Genomic DNA, 19,736 nt, shown 5'->3' on the forward strand with positions numbered 1-19,736 from the left:
GTCAGGGGATCAGACATGATCCCTATAATGTGCCTGTCAAGCTTAAACGTTCTCATTACACTGGAACTTATCGATGCCCCTTCTAAACCGCACTACACAATGAGGTGCTGGAAGTCCCAAACACTCTACAATAACCCTGGGCCTGTGTTCACCAAGGGAGTGTAGATTAGCAGTGTTGGTATAACATGAGTCTTGGCCTTTTAGAACATAACTAACGGGGTTGTGACCAGTGTTCCCTGTACGCTGCACTGTGATTGGATTAGAGTACGAAGCCACACGTGTGCAGTACACATTGATATTCTTGGCTACTTAGTCAGATGTTAAGCCAGGTATAGGTTTTAGACTGTTTTTGTCAGTATGGGGGGGGGCTTTGAAGTGTTTCCTAACACTTCACCAGACGTGTGGCCTAGGCCTACAGTAAGTCCTGCTGCCTTCCAAATGTCATGATTACACAGGCGTTGTTGTATTTTGAGACAATCTTAAATATGCAAATAATAACAGGCAGAGGGTAGGCCACGTTGTCTAATTCTATGTACGCCTCAGGATATTAATAAAAAATTTGTTATCAATAATTAACGTAAATAGTTCCCAGTATTGTACATGCAGCGGGTTTTTGGACCAAAGTGTTTAATCTTTGGGATTTCATGTTTGGACATCTTTTGAAATAGATATCTGCATTGTTTCCCAGTGGGCTCTCTATTCCCTACATAAGACTCTGGTCAAAAGTAGTGCTTTATTATCTTTGTCAAATATAAAACGCAGCTTATGTCTAGACATTTTTTATTCATTGCACAGGCATTGCAAGCAGTGTTGCATATTCAGTCTGTTCAGTGAGATGACCGCCTTGGCTCCCAAAGGGCTCTTACTTCAAATGACTTAACCCAGAACCACAAGAAAATCTCAGTCTCCAATATATATTGGGTCAGATCATGAAATGTATATTTCAATTGGCTGCATTTCACATATCTTGCCTAAATGTTTAGGGCGATTGTGAGAAGACAATGGATACTAGCCTATTGTAATTATCCAGTTTTGTTCAGCCAAATATATTTTCTGTTGGCTTCATGATGTCTGGACAATAGCAACGTACCAGTATCCCTTAATTCCAGCCAGCAACCCTCTATCTGCTTATCTGATAGAACATGCCAGTGTGTGGTCAGGCAGTACTGTGAAGGACCCCCAAAGCAGAAGCTCTACTCTGGTCTGACGAAACCAAAATGTAACTCTTTGGCCTGAATGCCAAGCATCACGTCTGGAGAAAACCAGGCACCGCTCATCACCTGGCCAATACCATCCCTACGGTGTAGCATTGTGGTGGCAGCATAATGCTGTGGGGATGTTTTACAGCAGCAGGGAATGATAGACTAGTCAGGATCTGGGAAAGCTGAACGGAACAAGGTACAGACAGACCCTTGATTAAAACCAACTCCAGACTGCTCAGGACCTCAGACTGGGGCAAAGTTTCCTCTTTCAACAGGACAACAACGCTAAGCACATAGCCAAAACAACACAAGACTGGCTTCTGTTCAAGTCTGTGGATGTCCTTGAGTGGGCCAGTCAGAGCCTGGACTTAAACCTGATAGAACATCTCTGGAGAGAACATCTCAGAAAATGGCTGTGCAGCAACTTTCCCCGTCCAACCTGACAAACCTTGTCAGAACAATGGATCTGCAGAGAAGATTAGGAGAAACTCCCTAAAAACAGGTGAGCCAATCTTCTAGTGTCATACCCAAGAGGACTAGTGGCTTTCAGCACTGCCAAAGGTTATTGAACTAATTACTGAGTAAAGACGTATGATTTTCTTTTTTAATAAGACATTTGCAAACATTTATTAATGTATTGCTTTCAATTGCAACTTTTCCTAAGTCCCTGTTAGCAGGTACTTCAAAGCTCAAGACTGTCAGAGAGGGAAAGAGATGACAAGTCTCTGTTCCTGAGAGTCATACCTTTAATTTAAGAAGCCAGAAGGGTTAGTCCGGTATCATCTGTGCAGTCAAACTTTAGTTACAAGACGTTTCTGCATTGTTTAGCCCAGCCGAGTCAAGTATGACTTCAATATCAGGTTGGGGTTCAGTTATATAAAGGAGAATGCCTCCCACATATCAAGAAAGATAGAGTGGACGTGACCGGACTTGAACCAATGTTGCAGTGGCATGTTGCAGATGCTGAGGCTTAGACGACTAGAACATCGCTGGTGCCTAGTCAACTTTGTGTTTCTGCTGGACAGATTGGAAAGGCTACTGCAAAAGCTGGACTGATCCAGTCTAGGAATTTTACATGTGCTCTCCACTTTCCTCAATAGTACTTAAACCCCACATGCGTGCCATTATCCAACATAACAGCCTCTAACCCACTCCTCTCCATGCCGCCTCAAATCTTACATTATTGGCTAGGAGCTCTTGCTGTGATTGCAAATTTCAGCATTCTGACTAAACTGTAACAGGGTTTATCAATTTTTGCTTTGATTTAAAATTCTTTCTGGGTCTGTTTGACCAGTCTCTAATGTGGTTACGCATTTGTCACAAGGTTAAAGGTGCAGCTCCTTTTCCACCTCATTTGTGTGTCTGGTGCCCACAAAGCAAATCTTCTCTCTAAATCTAGGTCTGCCCATAATGGCCTGTCTCGTTAGGAAGGCTACCCTTATAGTGTTTGCACACGGTCAAGGTTTTTCTGAATTTTATGTCAGTCAATCTGGTATTCTGCCGATATCTGCTCTTTGTTTAGAGTTCGCGGTATTTTGGTGGATTCTTTCCAGTGTGTCAAATAGTTAAACTTTGTTAGGTTTTGGTTGGTACTGTATTTGCTGTAGGCCTACTTGTTAAGGCAATAAAAAAAAGTTAGAACAAAGAAAATATACTCGCACCTCCCAATGTTTTCTTTATTTCACCTGATAACCACAGGACCTTTTATGTTGTTTTTTTTTTGTTTTTTTTGTCCTGTAGTTTATTTATAGTTTGTTTTATAGTTAAGAAATTTTTTAATTGGTTTCTCCATCTCCATTTTGCCTAACTAAGATCTTTTGTTGTTTGTTTAGTGTTTTCCAATCTTCCTAGAAGGGATTTGATTCCAGTGATTTTTTTCTGTCACATTGAGCTGTTTTCTGACATTCTGTTCCTTCTTGTTTTTTAGTATTTCTGTACTGTTTTAGAGATTTTCCCATAGTAATGCCATGTGTTCTGGTTTTCTGGGTGTCTCTCTTCTGTTTTTCGTTCTTTATGCTGTTCAGCTTTTTGCTGCAGACTGCAGAATTTTCAGTGCCCTTGAGTGAGTGTATGATCTAGATTTTAACATTCTAAAGTGGGGGGGGGGGGGGGGGGAGACTCTGCGTTTCTGTGTAGTCTGACTCTGAATAGTTAAATTACACTGTTTTTGATGGTGTAACCCAGCTGTTAGTTTTGAGACAGACACATCACTTTGCATAATGCAGTTTCCAAAGTTCAATCCAGCTTGGACTGATTTATTTTCTTTTTAACATCTCACTCTCAATCTCTGCAGAATGTTTGTTTGATTAAAGTCGGTGTGGAACAGAAAGAGAGCAAAGAGGAACGGAAGGAGGGAGAAAGAGAGAGCACGGAGAGACTCAGACTGGGTCCTAGAGTCGAGTGTGTGTGTGTGCCTGCATTTGTTTTTGGCTCTCGGTTCTGGTCAGCTGATGCCCGTGGCACACCGCTATTGGAGGAGCCAGCTGTGTACAGCTGCAGTGTAGGCAGATCAGATCAGTGCGGAGTGGAGTGGACAGACAAGCAAGCCTCTGTATTCTGCAGCCGGAGCCCAGCGCAGTACGGAGCAGGCAGGCAGGGCTGGAGCAAGTCTGCAGGGGGGGAACCTGGGCTAACCTGGACTGGACTGTGGCTGTGGTGTCCCGGGCGTCGCTCAGCTAAGCCTTGTCGGACGTCCGGACTGCCGCTGACGGGGGTCCAGGGCTGGGCGGCGTACCCGGGGCGGAGGGCTCCGCCTGGCGGTGATTTGGCTCCTGGGGTATGGGCTGCTCGGCCAGTGTGGTGCTTCTCCTGCGTTCCGTGGGCCGGGCAAACTGTGCCCACATGTGCTCCCGCCGGGACCAGCTCTCCCTGGATGTCCTGCCGCCTGGCAACGTCAGCGTCGCCAGCGGTAGACCCCTGACCGTCGTTGTCATGGTAACTAACATCAGACTGCAGGGCTCCGGGCTGCAGCCGCACTTCTCTTGGGGCAGGGGGGGGGTTGCAATGTTAGAGGGCTGCTACAAATCTGTTTGGGCTCCTCCTGTTTTTGGATAGCAGTGTTTGTCATGTGTTTCCTCTGTGTGTGCGTGTGTATTCACGCATGCATGTCTTATCTGCGGGTGAGGCATGATGTGGTTAAAGCTGCTTCCTTCCTGGCTGAGAAGGAGATGAGTGGTGGGGTGGGGTTGATGTCTTGGGATGTTTAATTCTGTGGAAGAAATGTACCTCCTTGATTGTGGTTTGTCTAATTGGCAAGGGGTTTTCAGGCGGTGGACCCTGGAGTCCAGGGAGTCCAAAGGGAACGGCCAATTGGAGCGCAGACATAGTGGAAATATTTGAAGATAATAGCCTCAATTTTTATCCAAATTAAATATTTGGTTTATTGTAGGGTTATATGATGGTGTGAAGAATATTCCGGTCTCTCCTATCTACCCCTACTGATTAGCATATTTTTCTTATCCAGTAATTTTGTTTTATCATCAGATTTTGTTTCCCACTGTTTCAATTGATGGGTGCTGTGCTAGCTTGTTTGTTTTGTTAGTTGAGGTTAGAACATGTGTTGTTATAATGAATTCTTTATGATCAAAGTTGGGCTTCTACTTGGGCTTTCTACTGTTGCAAAATGTTCTTTTACAACAGGAATCCCATTGTGGTTGCACGCTTGTTTTAAAAACATGACACAATAATCCAGCAAGTTAAAGTAAAATTACTGCTATTGCTACATGAAAATGGGCTTTTAGTTTGCTTTAGCAATGTATACCAGTATTCAAATCACCATACATGCAACCAGTCCATTTCAGGCATCATCCTCTTTAGATCAAATTGTGCTTGGACAACAACAAGCAAAATGTGCCAATTCAGATTTTTTTTTTAACCAAGTACGGATAAGAAAATGCTCTTATAGACTTTAAGGAAAATTGTCAGTTTGTCACATGCCTAGGTTTTACTGCAGTGAGTTATTTGTCCAATCCATTTTCCCATTCTACATTGCTATAGAATTTCCACAGATGCCTAGCTCTACCTTCCTAGCTCTACCTTGAGTGTCTTTTATCAAATTTTAATAAGATTTGATGTTGTTAAAATGGTCTAGGTTTCATATATATATATTAAATATCTTAAATATTGAGAAAGTTGTTGATAAAACGTTGTATGACATGCAATCCAGTCATGTAAAGGAATTATGGCAGTCATAGCCCGTAAGCCTGTCGGTAGATACTTGCCTTTTTGTAAATTTGTCAGTGTTGTATAATTTTTCTTGAGTGTTACATTTTACCTCTGGTACTGGGACAGTAGTATTCTGGTACTGGGACAGACACAACTCAATATGCCTTATGTTCTAAATTAATCAATCAATCAATCAAATGTATTTATAAAGCCCTTTTTACAACAGCAGTTGTCACAAAGTGCTTTACAGAGACACCCGGCCTTAAACCCCAAGGAGCAAACAACAGTAGTGTTGAATTTCAGTGGCAAGGAAAAACTCTCTTAAGAAGGCCGAATTTTAAGAAGAAACCTAGAGAGGACCCAGGCTCAGAGGGGTGACCAGTCCTCTTCTGGCTGTGCCGGGTGAGATATTAGGAGTCCAATTGGAATAATTAATACATTTCTCTGGGCTAAATCCAGAGTCTATTTGATTTTTGACTAGGTCAAAAGTATGACCAGGTGGACAAGGACAGGGACAGCAACGGGCCCCCCAAACCAGGTACTCCGCAGGTGTGGACCAGGACCTCATCTCCTCCTAAAATGTTTAACTGGAGGAGAGAAGTTAGAAAGTGCATTTTTCATATCCCCTAGCACAATAATATAGCAGTGTAAATTAATGCAATTTAAGGCAGAAATTATGCCTAACAGGTTACATCATCTTCCCTCTGTTTATGAAATACTTGTCAAATTGATCTGCAATGAGTAACCGAAAAGTATATACAGTGGATATAAAAAGTATATTTTTCATTTTTCCCCCTCGAAGATTTCAGTTTTCTATTTTTATTGAATTGTTCACGTTATAGGTCACATTAAAGGTGGAAAAAGTTCTGACATGATTTATCTTTGTCTCATTCTTTTACATCACAAAAACCTGGCACTTTAAATGGGGGTGTGAAGACTTTTTTTTATATCCACTGTATTCCTTCAGGTCAAAGTAGATGTGTTAGTTGAAGGGCGATTCACACTGACCAGCTGTCATCAGTGGTCACACCCCCTCTCGGACTGGCCTCTGTGTTCCCAGAAATCCTTAGTTTTTTAGTGCGGCAATCATAGCGACCTTGAAGTAGCTCAGTGGAAAAAAGTGTCAGTGTTATTTTGGCAGGTAGTTTTGTATTAAAATCCTATCTCTCTCTTCTCTTTGCTTTCATCTCTTTTTCAACACTCACACTGTCCGTCTCTCTCCTGCTATATCTTTTTTCACATGAAGCTGAGAAGAGTAGCCCTGTTTTTCTGTTTATTCCTCCCTATCTCTTTGTTCCACTGTAAGCCATATTGGACTGGATCAAGACAGAGATTGGAGATGGAGAAAGACAGAGATACAAAGATTAGAGACAGAGACAAATCGGGACTAAATATGAAGAGAAATTAGTACAGAAGGAGTAAAGAAGAATAAAGAAGAGTACTGGTACAGTGTGAGAGCAGCCATGTCTGCTCTCCTGCTTAGGGCTGTCACAATATCAGATTTTCACCACACGATTATCATGGCCAAAATAATTCACGCTAATGATATTATCGCGGTATCTTTAGAAAATGTGAAGGAAAAAAAATTTATCAGTCAAATTCATGTTTTTGTTTAATGTGGTTTTTTTTGGCAAATTAATTACACTTAAAATACGAGTGTATGGAGGTGGAGAGAGTCTGTAACCATTTCTGTACAAATCAAAAAATGTAAGCGTACAAAAAGAACAATTACACTTAATGGATAGTGAAAAGGCAACCAGATGAACTGATAAATAAAAGATCCACAAGGCCTAACACAGAGAGGAGCTTTTGGAATTTAGACAAAAACTTTGTAGTTTTGGCTCTGTACGCCATCATAACGGATTTGAAATTCAACAACGAGATGCAAATGAAATGTGGACTTTCAGCTTTAATTCAAGGGGTTGAACGAAAATATTGTATAAAACATTTAGGAATTACAAACATTTTCATACACAATCCCCTTATTTCAGGGCTCAAATGTAATTGGTCAAATTAGCACAATCATTAATAAAATGTTCATTTTTAATACTTCTCCATACTTTTTTCTTCCCATCATTCTGGTAAAGGTTGATCCTAGTTTCATCCGTCCAAAGAATGCTCTTCCAGAACTGGGCTGGCTTTTTTAGATGTTTTTTTGGCAAAGTCTAATCTGGCCTTTCTATTCTTATGAATGTTTTGCACCTTGTGGTGAACCCTCTGTATTTGCTCTTGTGAAATATTTTCTTCATGGTAGACTTGGATAATGATATGCCTACCTCCCGGAGAGTGTTCTTCACTTGGCTGGATGTTGTGAAGGGGTTTTTCTTTAACATGGAAAGGATCCTATGATCATCCACCACTGTTGTCTTCTGTGGGCGTCCAGGCCTTTTTGTGTTGCAGAGCTCACCAATACGTTATTTTTTCCTCAGAATGTACCAAACTGTTGATTTGGTCACTCCTAATGTTCCTGCTATCTCTCTGATGGATTAAACTGTTGCAGCCTAAGGATAGTGTGTTTCACTTGCATTGAGAGCACCTTTGACCGCATGTGGTGGATTCACAGCAACAGCTTCCAAATGCAAATGCCAAACCTGGAATTAACTCCAGTCCTTTTACCTGCTAAATTGATGAAGAAATAACAAATGAATAGCCCACACATGTATATGAAACAGCCTTTGAGAGGGGGCTACATATTAAAGAGCTGTAGTTCCTAAACCCTTCTTCCAATTTGGATGTGAACACCCTCAAATTAAAGCTGAGAGACTGCACTTCAAGCCGCTATTCATTATTTAACTGTAACTTGAATATATTTTGGTAAACATCCAAAGAAACAAAGCCAATTATTTCCATACCTAACTGTGTATCTAATATTTTAACAGATATACACCTGTAAATGGAGAAATATACACATTCATCTAATGATTTCAATGTAATCAGCTAAAAGTTCTTGCAAAGTTAGCACACACTGATATTGATGTTGGCTAGTTCTTAATGTCGGTCCATATGATGCAATGTCAGCCAACTGGTAAAATATTACTTACATTCATTTTTTTGTGTAGTCGAAATTCGCATTTGTTCTAGCCTTTATTTCCGCGAAGATGCATATTTATAGGCTGTATCGTTAATTTTCTTCTCTGCTAATGAAGCTGTTGTGTTCATTCAGAACCATGGATAGCACTATGGTTGGTCATTCAATCATGAATCTGGAGCGGCTGGTAGCCTAGTGGTTAGGGCAATGGGCCAGAATCGGAAAGCTTTTACGTGATGAAATCCAGAAACCTATTATCAACATTACTTTGTATTATTTGGCATAAACATGTTTTGTATTTATAGAAATGAAGTTAATGATACAGACAATCATGGAGAGAGACCCAAGTGAGAGAGATCTTGTTTTTAAAAATAAATTTTTGTTACCACATTGTTACCTATTTTTACACCAACTACAAGTATATATTAATAAAGTAAGTCAAGAATATTATCCCTCTGTGGATATCAAACATTTAAGAAACCGAAAAGGAACGAGTACACCAACATTTAGGAAACCGAAAAGGAACGAGTTCACAAACATTTAGGAAACCGAAAAGGAACGAGTACACAAACATTTAGGAAACCGAAAAGGAACGAGTACACAAACATTTAGGAAACCGAAAAGGAACGAGTACACAAACATTTAGGAAACCGAAAAGGAACGAGTACACAAACATTTAGGAAACCGAAAAGGAACGAGTACACAAACATTTAGGAAACCGAAAAGGAACGAGTACACAAACATTTAGGAAACCGAAGAGGAACGAGTACACAAACATTTAGGACACCGAAAAGGAACGAGTACACAAACATTTAGGAAACCGAAAAGGAACGAGTACACAAACATTTAGGAAACCGAAAAGGATCGAGTACACAAACATTTAGGAAACCGAAAAGGAACGACTACACAAACATTTAGGAAACCGAAAAGGAACGAGTACACAAACATTTAGGAAACCGAAAAGGAACGAGTACACAACGTTGACATACTAATATATACAATAGGTGGTAAGCATATAAGATAATGGGATATTGTGAGTATTTAATGTACATGATTCACAGTATCAGTACAGTATACACTTTAACCCTCCCTGTCGGCAGTGTGTGAGCTGGGCTGATGGGATCCAGGTGGCGAGAGCTCCAGCCCGGTCCTGGACTCCGCTCTGTGCTGTCTCAGCACTAGGAAACACACAGTCTCTGGCTCGCACCACACAGCAGGCTTTTTCGGCTTCAGAATGGCACCCTATTCCCTACACAATGTACTATTTGTCACCAGAGCCCTGATTAAACCTAGTGCCCTGTGAAGGGAGTAGGATGCTGTTTGGGATAGCTGTTCTGCTAACAGCTGTAGACACTTCCTGCCAATGTGTGGACGAGGGCCTGCCTGCCAAATGGCACCCTCTTCCCGATAGTGTACACTGCTTTCAGCCCGGGCTCCTGTGTCAAGGGAGTAGATGCCATTTGGAACACGTAACGATGAGTTAACTGACTGCGGCCACATCCCTGTCGTTTGCCCGTTGTCAGCTCAGTCTATCTGTCCCCTTCGATTGGTGCGTCCGTCTGCCTCCGTCTGGTGTGAACCGGAGTAATTCAGATAGACATTAATCAGCATCCACAGGTGATCTCATATCTCAGATTTGACATGGCCTTGTCCAGCACTTCCTTTCATACATGCCCGACAGTCTTGTCTCATGTTTTCACTGTCTGTCTGTCTGTCATACCCCTGTTTGAAAATCCTTGCTGCTGTTCATTCTAAGGCCAGTAATCGTTCTATTTTTGCTGCACAGCTGCAGTTTACCAACAGAATCGGCCCAGCCTCTTGCCTGCTGAGGAGGAGGAGGAGGAGGAGGAGGATGGAAGGGTGGATGGAAACAAACGGGGGAAAGAAGGAGGGAGAAAGGCGCTATTTGATGAAATGTGGAAGTGTGTAAGGAGGGAGAGTGGGAGGGAGAGGGGAATGGAAGCAACCCAGACAGCTGGACTCAGGGGAGAGAGGAGTGTTGGGAGGTTTGGTGGGACTCAGGGGAGAGAGGAGTGTTGGGAGGTTTGGTGGAAGGGAGTCAGGGGAGAGATGGTGTTGGGAGGTTTGGTGGGAGTCAGGGGAGAGATGGTGTTGGGAGGTTTGGTGGAAGGGAGTCAGGGGAGAGATGGTGTTAGGAGGTTTGGTGGAAGGGAGTCAGGGGAGAGATGGTGTTGGGAGGTTTGGTGGGAGTCAGGGGAGAGATGGTGTTGGGAGGTTTGGTGGGAGTCAGGGGAGAGAGGGGTGTTGGGAGGTTTGGTGGGAGTCAGGGGAGAGATGGTGTTGGGAGGTTTGTTGGGACTCAGGGGAGAGAGGAGTGTTGGGAGGTTTGGTGGAAGGGAGTCAGGGGAGAGATGGTGTTGGGAGGTTTGGTGGGAGTCAGGGAGAGAGGAGTGTTGGGAGGTTTGATGGGAGTCAGGGGAGAGATGGTGTTGGGAGGTTTGATGGGACTCAGGGGAGAGAGGAGTGTTGGGAGGTTTGGTGGAAGGGAGTCAGGGGAGAGATGGTGTTGGGAGGTTTGGTGGGAGTCAGGGGAGAGATGGTGTTGGGAGGTTTGGTGGGAGTCAGGGAGAGAGGTGTGTTGGGAGGTTTGATGGGAGTCAGGGGAGAGATGGTGTTGGGAGGTTTGGTGGGAGTCAGGGGAGAGATTGTGTTGGGAGGTTTGGTGGGAGTCAGGGGAGAGAGGGGTGTTGGGAGGTTTGGTGGAAGTCAGGGGAGAGAGGGGTGTTGGGAGGTTTGGTGGGAGTCAGGGGAGAGATGGTGTTGGGAGGTTTGGTGGGAGTCAGGGAGAGAGGAGTGTTGGGAGGTTTGGTGGGAGTCAGGGAGAGAGGAGTGTTGGGAGGTTTGATGGGAGTCAGGGGAGAGATGGTGTTGGGAGGTTTGGTGGGAGTCAGGGGAGAGATGGTGTTGGGAGGTTTGGTGGGAGTCAGGGGAGAGAGGGGTGTTGGGAGGTTTGGTGGAAGTCAGGGGAGAGAGGGGTGTTGGGAGGTTTGGTGGAAGTCAGGGGAGAGATGGTGTTGGGAGGTTTGGTGGCCTGCAGGTGTTTTAGGAGCTTGTTAAATGACTTAATGTTCTGGTGTGTAACAACTGATGATACAAACTGTTGAGCTAAATATTGGCTTTATCCAAAATACTATAACCTACTACTCATATGTTAATTTCACTGTGTGTGTGTGTGTGTGTTTGTGTGTGTTAGTGTGTTTTGTCTCTGTTTCTGTATGACACGGTTTCCCTGAACTGTCAGGCTCTGAGGTACCAGTGGTCTGTGGTCTAACTGTAGCTAAGAGCAGGAGAGGAGAAAGAAAGACAGGCACATAATGGTCTGTTACAAACTCACTGCATACTCTTTCCAACAGTCATTAGATGAGATGAACCTTACTGTAGACTGGAAACAACAACCTGTACATCTTTCCTGGCATGTAATAGCGAGCACATGGATATAAACCCAAGGACTTGTTTCCCAGGACAATCACAGAAAATGGTGATGTCCAACCCAAGGCATAATGTGTCCATAAACCTGCCCTTAAAATCCTGTTCAAATACGGTAAACCAGTCCTTTTTGTTTGGACCACCTAAATAGGCCTCATTTTCGATTTACCACGGTGTCAGTCAAACCTGTGACCCTGTCAGCATCCTTTTGGTGTATTGGTTTGTGCGTCAACATAATGCTGCATTAGGGCTTTAAACTATCCCATCAGATTCATGCTACATTTGAGCTTTAAACTCTGCTTTAAAGCTGCTTTGAGCTTAACTGTCATGCTGCGTAACAGCTCAGGTACACTATTGCTTTGCCATCCTCATCTTCAATCGGAAGTTCCACATGACACTAGAGCTGGATTTTGGCGCAGACCCTGCTACCCTCTGACAGAAAGATCAAGTTATAGAAATATTACATTTTCTTTATATTGTTCTGAGAAATGAGCCACTCGTATTAATGTCTAGACCTGATATCCACTGTATTTCTGGTGTATTTCCCTGTTGCATTAGCCAGAAATGGATAAGTGGAGTTAAATCGATTGCGTTGTCTCTTTAAATTATCAATAACATAAATGGCTGTTATAGCATTGGCTGCTTATGTAATCAGGTTGACAGCACTCAGACAGGGGCCCAAACTGCAGCCTATTCCCTATATAGGTTATTTCCTTCGTCTCATGAGGCCTGGTGCACACACGACTGCACTCACTGTTGGCAATAGTACAAAGAGGATGTGACATCAATGGATCAGTTCCTCAAATTGTCTAAGAGCAGCAGCTCTCTGTTATAAAATGACATTAATTCAAAAGAAGTGTGTGTGTGTGTGTGTGTTTTAGGTCTAACTATACTCATGGGGACCAAATGTCCCCATGAGTATAGTGAAACCAAAAACCAGTCCCCATGAGGCAAAAGTCAATTTCCGGTTTAGGTTCAAACTTACAATTAATTTTTGTTAGAATTGGGGTTTCTTTAGGGTCCAGGTGTTGTTTGTTAAGTTTAGGGTTAAGGTTAGGCATTACATCTAGGTAAAGTTTAGGCATAAATGTTACTTTATTGAGGTTAGGGTTAGGTTAAGGTTAGGGTAAGGGTAAGGTTTAGGGTTAAGATTAGGGCAAGGGAGCATGCAATTTCTATTTTCTGGTCCCCATGAGGATAGCCATACAAACTTGTGTGTGTGGGTGTGTAGGTGTGTGTGTGTGTGTGTGTGTGTGTGTGTGTGTGTGCACGCTGTGGTAGGCTCGCCAGCACCTATTGGCTTGTTGCATATAAATGATCGCTCCCCTGGAGAATAAAGGAAGTTGTATAGTAGTTCACCCATATCTGTGTGTGTGAGAGGGGGTGAGTGAGAGGGAGTGGCATTGATAACAGCCTTGGAAGCAAATAGAGATCAAACTGTCAGAATATCAGGAGGACAGTTGGACAAATTAATCTGAGTCTCATAGTTCAGCGTTGATGAGGTAGTGTTACTTTGCACTTCTAGTGTGAGAAGGATTGCCTTTCAATGTTCCTGTAGCTACTGTATCCATATGATTCATATTAAAATGCCATTGAGCCGATGCTTTGATCCTAAAGTGCTGTTTGCCTGTCAATCTGTCACATAGATTGAGAGCGTTCAATGCCCTTTCCACATCCATACCCAGTCTGTTGAATAGGACAACCATTCAAGTTCACTAGAATTCATCCATACTCTCCCACTCCACAGAAAGGGAAAATGAGGTGAGGGTAGAAGTGGGTGTGGGGGTGGGGGTGTGGGGGGGGGGGAGACGGCAGGGAGATTTGGTGGTTTTTGTCAGTTTCCCTCGCTGTGTGACATTAAGGCTCTACTTCCTCATTGGGCCACCACAAACACTCTGTGAGGGCTCAGTCTATTCATGGGACCAGCGTCTGTCTGCTGGAGCACATGTCCTGTCTGTGTGCCCGTGTCATCAGTGTCCTTTGCTGTAGTCTGTTGTTTGGGTCACCATGAGTTTCAGGAGTAAAATCACCTTCCGAAGGAAGATCAGGGACAAGAGCAGGCGTGTACGAGGTGATTTCAACCGCCTGAGCATTGTACGTATGTTCTTCCCCATCTCAGCCCTTCTCTCTCTGTGTGTCTCTGTCTTTATCTGTCTTTCACTTACTATGATTTCTCGGCTTCTCTCTGTGTCTTTATCTTTCACTTTAACTCTCGTCTGTTTCTTTCTTTCTCTGTCTTTCTCTGTCTTTGTTGCCGTCGTGTATCAATATGTTTTCATTGACCTAGACCTTTTGTCGTCACTGTATTTGAACATGGGGTTTCACCTAGATGCTGGGCTAGGATCAGTTTTTCAACCCAGTAATTGTTGAGGTTTGGGATTAGGAGAGGTTGGATATGATTCCAGATATGTACCGTAGTGAAACTTCTAGCTGGGTCGAGGTAAATCATAGTGGCGCACGTTGGCGTTGGATTCCGTTGGCTGTTGAATAACACTCAAGTCTACACAGTCCTGTTGATTCAGTGGGAGATTCTGACCTACGACGCCTCAAGCCCCATCGTACTCAATAACATGTCAGGGAGCGTGTCATCGTGGTACGTGGTCTAAATGGTACCTTATTCCCTATTTATAAAGTGACATGTGGTTTAGAGAACCAGGGTGTTGTTTGGTGGCCCTCCTTTGAGCTGGTGTCCTCAGCAGTACTGTCACATTATGGTGATGGAAACGTGGTGGACATGGGCAGGACACTTGGCTTGGTTCACAGCAGTGTGCACGGCTGTGTGTGTTTGCGGTCTGGCCGCTGGCCAGTGACTGTCTCAGAGTGCCGCCTGTTGCCGACAGCAACTCTGACACACTGCTTCCTGTGAAGGTGTAGGTCGAGCGAGTTGTCCGTGTACGGTCTGACCTCACGTGTGTTCAGACCTCGATTGAAGACGGGAGGCTGTCAGTCCAGCTACCTTCTCACATTTCCTTTCTCACTACTTTCTCACACCTCTTTCCCCTCTGTGTCTTCCAGACCATATTGCATCAAATATAGTGTGCGCTGTTCTCCGGGGATCAGGCGTGTGCTGGCACGCTGCTTCCTGCTCTGATATGTCTTACCAAATCACTGGCAGAGTCCGTTTGGAGCTGTTGAGTTGAGAGAGGTGTAGTTCTTCAGACGTCGCGTGACACTGTCTGTTACTGACTGCGTAGTGTCTGCGTCCTTACACTTGGTTATCTAGTTCCAGCCACCCTTTTTATCTAGGTTTTAAGTTCCCTATTCTTTTTTTGTGCACACTTTTTTTTAATCCAAGTGTAAGGAGGAACAGAACCAGACCATAACAGAAGGGGTGCCGTTTCACGATATAGCCCTTCGGTTCTTTTCATCAGGCCAGTGGTCAAATCTGAATAGGCCAAACTCATATCTCTGCTCTGTAGGATGGTGACATGGCCCCAGTGTGAATGAAAGCTGAATATAAAATGCTAATTCATGTGTAGCCCTGACCCCACTTGGTCTCTATGGCACATCCCCATTGACTGGCCACGCACAGAGAAATGCAATATTTGTGAGGTGAGAGATAGTGTGAGGTCAGAGATAGTGTGAGGTCAGAGATAGTGTGAGGTCAGAGATAGTGTGAGAAAAGGTCAGATGTTGTGAGTCTAAAGGACTATGGGTCAGATTCTAACCCATGTTGTCCTGAGTGGCATTAGCCAAGCATGTGCTGGGGTCGATGGGACCAGCCTCTATGGAACACAGTGACCTCATTAGCTGTTTGACGGACAGTTTTCCAGACTGGTCAACACTCTCTCTTTCATTCATTCAAACAAGTCTATTTTCATTTTTATATTTTCAGTCAAATCCCAGTATGGCTGTCACTGGTTTCTATGATTCTGGGTATGACTCTCTTCCAGCCTTTGTCGTGGACTCGTACCTCACTTATACTCGTACCTCACTTATACTCAGGGTTGGGTAAGATACTTTTTAAATGTAATCCGTTACAAGTTACTTGTCCACATTTGTAATCAGTAATATTACTTTTAGATTACTTTCATATTAAGAGGCATTAGAAAACAAAATAGCCTATAACCAGTTGAACACCCTTTGCGGGATCAGTCAATGTTAGAGTTTACATAGCTGGCCAAAAACAGAATTCGCAATTTACCTTATGGGTTGTGTAGTCTACAGTGCCTTTGGAAATTGGTTTCTAAACCATTGCTTTCTACTTCAATATGATTGGGCTACATCGATATTACACGCTAAAGGCCTGTTAGATATTCAGTCATTCCAATAAATCCAGTAACCCTCGGCCTTCCAGAATCTGGCTGTTTATCTGAACATAACCCAAAATCGAAGGATGTGTTAACCTTTTTTTTAAATTTGTTTTATTCATGTTTCTAATTGCTTCAAAACATTGTTGAAAAATAAATGTCAATTTCTCAAAAAATTTTATTGACATTGTTACTTATAAAAATCAAGATATCCGTAGCTTTTCGCACGTACACTAATAGTGATGTTTTGCCCCACAGCGACCAACATTGTAAAAACGTTACAGAAACCCCAGGCACGCAAAGGCACGTTTGCAGTCGTGAACATCCGCACACAAATACGTTCTACACACACGAACGTAACATGATTATTAGGGCCACTAGCAATTGATTTTCAATCGCAAATTATAGAAATAAACTGTGATTATACACCTGCACTCTTAGTTTAAAGTCAGTGTCTTCAGCAGCCAATGATAACCAATGGATGGAATTTTCTGAGATGCAAAGCAAGCAGAATCACATGGCCTATCTCTGTGGATGGATTTGAGGTGGTTGCGTCAAATGCAAATCATCATCCTTTGGCAGAGTGCTTCCCAGCACACCTTTTCTCCTCAAATATTGTGATTAATTCCATATAATGTTTTATCTTGAAGGCAGCCCTATGTTACAGCTATCTAATAAATAGCTGCCTAATCCTCAAAACCAATTCCTGTCTGAGTTTTTCAGTGCAACTCTTCTCGGCTGTGTTGTTCGGTGCATTTGACCTTGAAACTTGAACTTAATGACACTTTAACTAATATATAACACGAGGTAGGCCTGTCGCCTATCATTGTTCTGAGAAAGATGCGTCGAGTATAAGTAATCACCTTTAAAGGAGTCGGCTAATATAGATACACACTGTTTTTACCAATTAAACTAGCGCTTCATCAGTCACTAAACTGCTTATGCGCGTCCATGTTTTCGCGCATGATGATCAGGCACACAACTGAGGTGCTCAATTGTTATTTTGGTTCAAATAACAATGTCTTTAAAACATTGAATAAATAAAAAAGCAAGCACGCAGCCTGTCATAACTTTTTCAATTGAAGTAATCCAAAAGTAATCATATTTTTCTTTTCAAAAGTATCTGTAGCAAGCAAGCATATTTTATATAGCACAATTCATAAATCGAAAGCTTTACAAAGAAAAATATATGAAAACAATAACATAAAAACAAATACTCAAATGAATCAAAGCAAATGAATACATCATAATAATAAAAAAAACAATAAGAAAACATATAAAGATTAAAAGTGGGAAGCTATATGGCTAAACAGTGTGGTTAAGTTTATGTGCTCAGTCATAGGCACGTGAGAAGACAAGTGTTTTTAACCTGGATTTAAAAATGTATATGTTTGGGGTACGCCTAAGATCTTCTGGTAGTTTATTCCAGTTGTGTACAGCATAAGTGCTAAACGCAGCTTCTACATGTTTAGTTTGGACTCTGGGCTCTACTAGCTGACCTGTGTTCATGGATCTAAGAGCCCTGCTCGGTTTATATTCTGCGAACATATCAGAAATGTATTCGGGTCCTAAACCATTCAGAGATTTATAAACTAAAAGCACCACTTTGAAATCTATTCTGTAACTGACTGGAAGCCAATGCAAAGATTTGGTAATCCGATTACAATATTTTAGTTGGTAAAGTAACGGATTACAGTTAGTTTTTTTTTGTAATTTACTTGTAATCCGTTACTCCCCAACTCTGCTTATACTTGTACCTCACAGCCTGGTTTCTAACTTTTTCCCGTGTGTGTGGGGGAGAGGGGCATTGGGCCTGGCCTGACTGAACAGAGGTTGTGTTTGATGCACACACACTTAAGAGAAAGGACCTCTGAGCAGATAATAAACGTTGAATCATTTCTCCACTACTCCCACCACAATTTGTTTTTAGCTGTGATGATTAAACGGTACTTTTCTTGTATGGAGGACTGAAATAGCTTTATCTGATCACACCGGGCCGTTTTGTTTTCTCTTTTGTTTTCTGACGTTCTGTCAGGATGGGCCTGTATAGGCTAGCGTAGGTGTCTGTTAACATCACTGTATTGTTAATGTCTGTACTTGTGCCATTTTGGCTATAACAGCTATTTGCAGCAGTAATTTGTTTACATTTTTTGCAGTAGTTATACACTGAATGTTAACAAAAATCTACAAAAAAAATTTGTTAAAAGGGACCCTAACACAAAAATGTATTTTTCTCAGTTGTTAACACGTCTCAGGTACTGTTAAACACAAAACAGCTCAACAACCCCATTTGCCCAAAATTCCTCCGACATCTTGCCAAATGAAACACAGCAATCAAACCCATGTACTCCCTGCTCAAAATGAAACACCTTGGTCCCAACCCAGATCACACCAACATGATATATTCAATACCATACTATCCCCAGATCTCCAATGTCACCCCGCTCTACCACACACGCCACTTGCACCCAAATAAAGCTTTGCATTCCACTACATAACCATGGTGCTTGCCTACAGAGCAGCAAGAGGAAATGCTTCAGATGATTGCTTTGAGGTATGCTCACCACCACAGAGCTGTGTGCTGTCACACCTAGCTATCTTAAGCTGTATATAAGTCGCTCTGGATAAGACCGTGTGTAAACCTCCCCTCTGTGCAATTCGAGAGATTTCTAATCACTTGAATCAGAAATACTTATAATAAAAAAAAAGTGGAGCTGACAACAACCCATCTATCATTGAATACATTTTTTTTCTTCTCTGTTTTGTCGTTACTAATGTAATGTTTCTTTCTGTCAGTAAACCGGAAGGCAATGGAGACGTTTTGTGTTTGGGGTTGGCACATGACACGTAACCACTTCACCCTCTGTTCCTTCTGTCCCGCCCTTCTAGACTTGTGGCGAGCGTCCCAAATAGTACCCTATTTTCTATGTAGCGCTCTCCCTTTGACCAGGGCTAATTTACACTACCTTAGTGCTTATGATGCCATTTGGGACAAGACCCTGTGTGTGTGTGTATGTAGAGGATCCAATGGTGACTGAGTAAACAAAAGAAGTGAGGTGGTAGCTCGAGCTCATTTTTCATAGCTTGGGGACAGAAAAAGATTCATGCCCCTGATGTGAAAGATAAACAGATATTCTTGGGTCCAGAGTTCTTGTTACACTGTGTTTTGGTTGAAGAAAACTTGTTGAAGGGCTGACTCCTCAGTATTTGACCTGACCTTTAATCACAGTATCAGTTTAGTTCAGAGCTCAGAATTGTTTGTAAGTCGCGAATATTGAACATTATAGAAGTCCAAGATGAAAGGCCAGAGTGTTGTGCTACTGGTGCATTGTCGCCTCAAGAACACACGTTCCCCTTCTTGACCAAGATTTGAATTCTGCGTCTGCAACTTCTGCATCTGTTTTTTCCCGTTGTGTTTATTTCACTGCCGACAGTGATCGGTCCAGTAAAGTGTCTGTCTGTGTGTTTGTGTTGTAGCAGGAGAAGCCCAAGCTGATTGACCCCCTGGACTATGAGGCTGTGATCGGTGACCTGGGAGAAGAGCTGAAGGAAGATCCCCTCAGAGACCTCCTCCTCTTCCCTGACAACGACTTCACGGTGTGTGTGTGACAGGGACTGGTGTGTGTGTGTGTGTGTGTTACAGGG

At 42.8% G+C, this 19,736-nt stretch overlaps 1 protein-coding gene across 8 annotated transcripts in view; it reads left to right on the forward strand.

The window, feature by feature from the left end:
* dock10 (dedicator of cytokinesis 10) overlaps window positions 1–19,736 on the forward strand; it is a 90,855-nt gene that overhangs the window by 22,956 nt on the left and 48,163 nt on the right. For 2 of the 8 annotated variants that reach the window (XM_034292490.1, XM_034292504.1), the window contains exons 1-2: window positions 3,730–4,136; window positions 19,569–19,688. In XM_034292490.1, coding sequence (XP_034148381.1) covers window positions 3,981–4,136; window positions 19,569–19,688 — 276 coding nt within the window. In that variant the 5' untranslated portion in view covers window positions 3,730–3,980. Of the gene's footprint in view, window positions 1–3,729; window positions 4,137–13,719; window positions 13,936–19,568; window positions 19,689–19,736 lie in introns of those variants that run through there. The other 6 variants (XM_034292410.1, XM_034292462.1, XM_013134024.4 and 3 more) reach the window with 4 other exon arrangements.

The sequence above is a fragment of the Esox lucius genome, chromosome 1 (assembly GCF_011004845.1).
Source record: "Esox lucius isolate fEsoLuc1 chromosome 1, fEsoLuc1.pri, whole genome shotgun sequence".
NCBI classification, from domain to species: domain Eukaryota; kingdom Metazoa; phylum Chordata; class Actinopteri; order Esociformes; family Esocidae; genus Esox; species Esox lucius.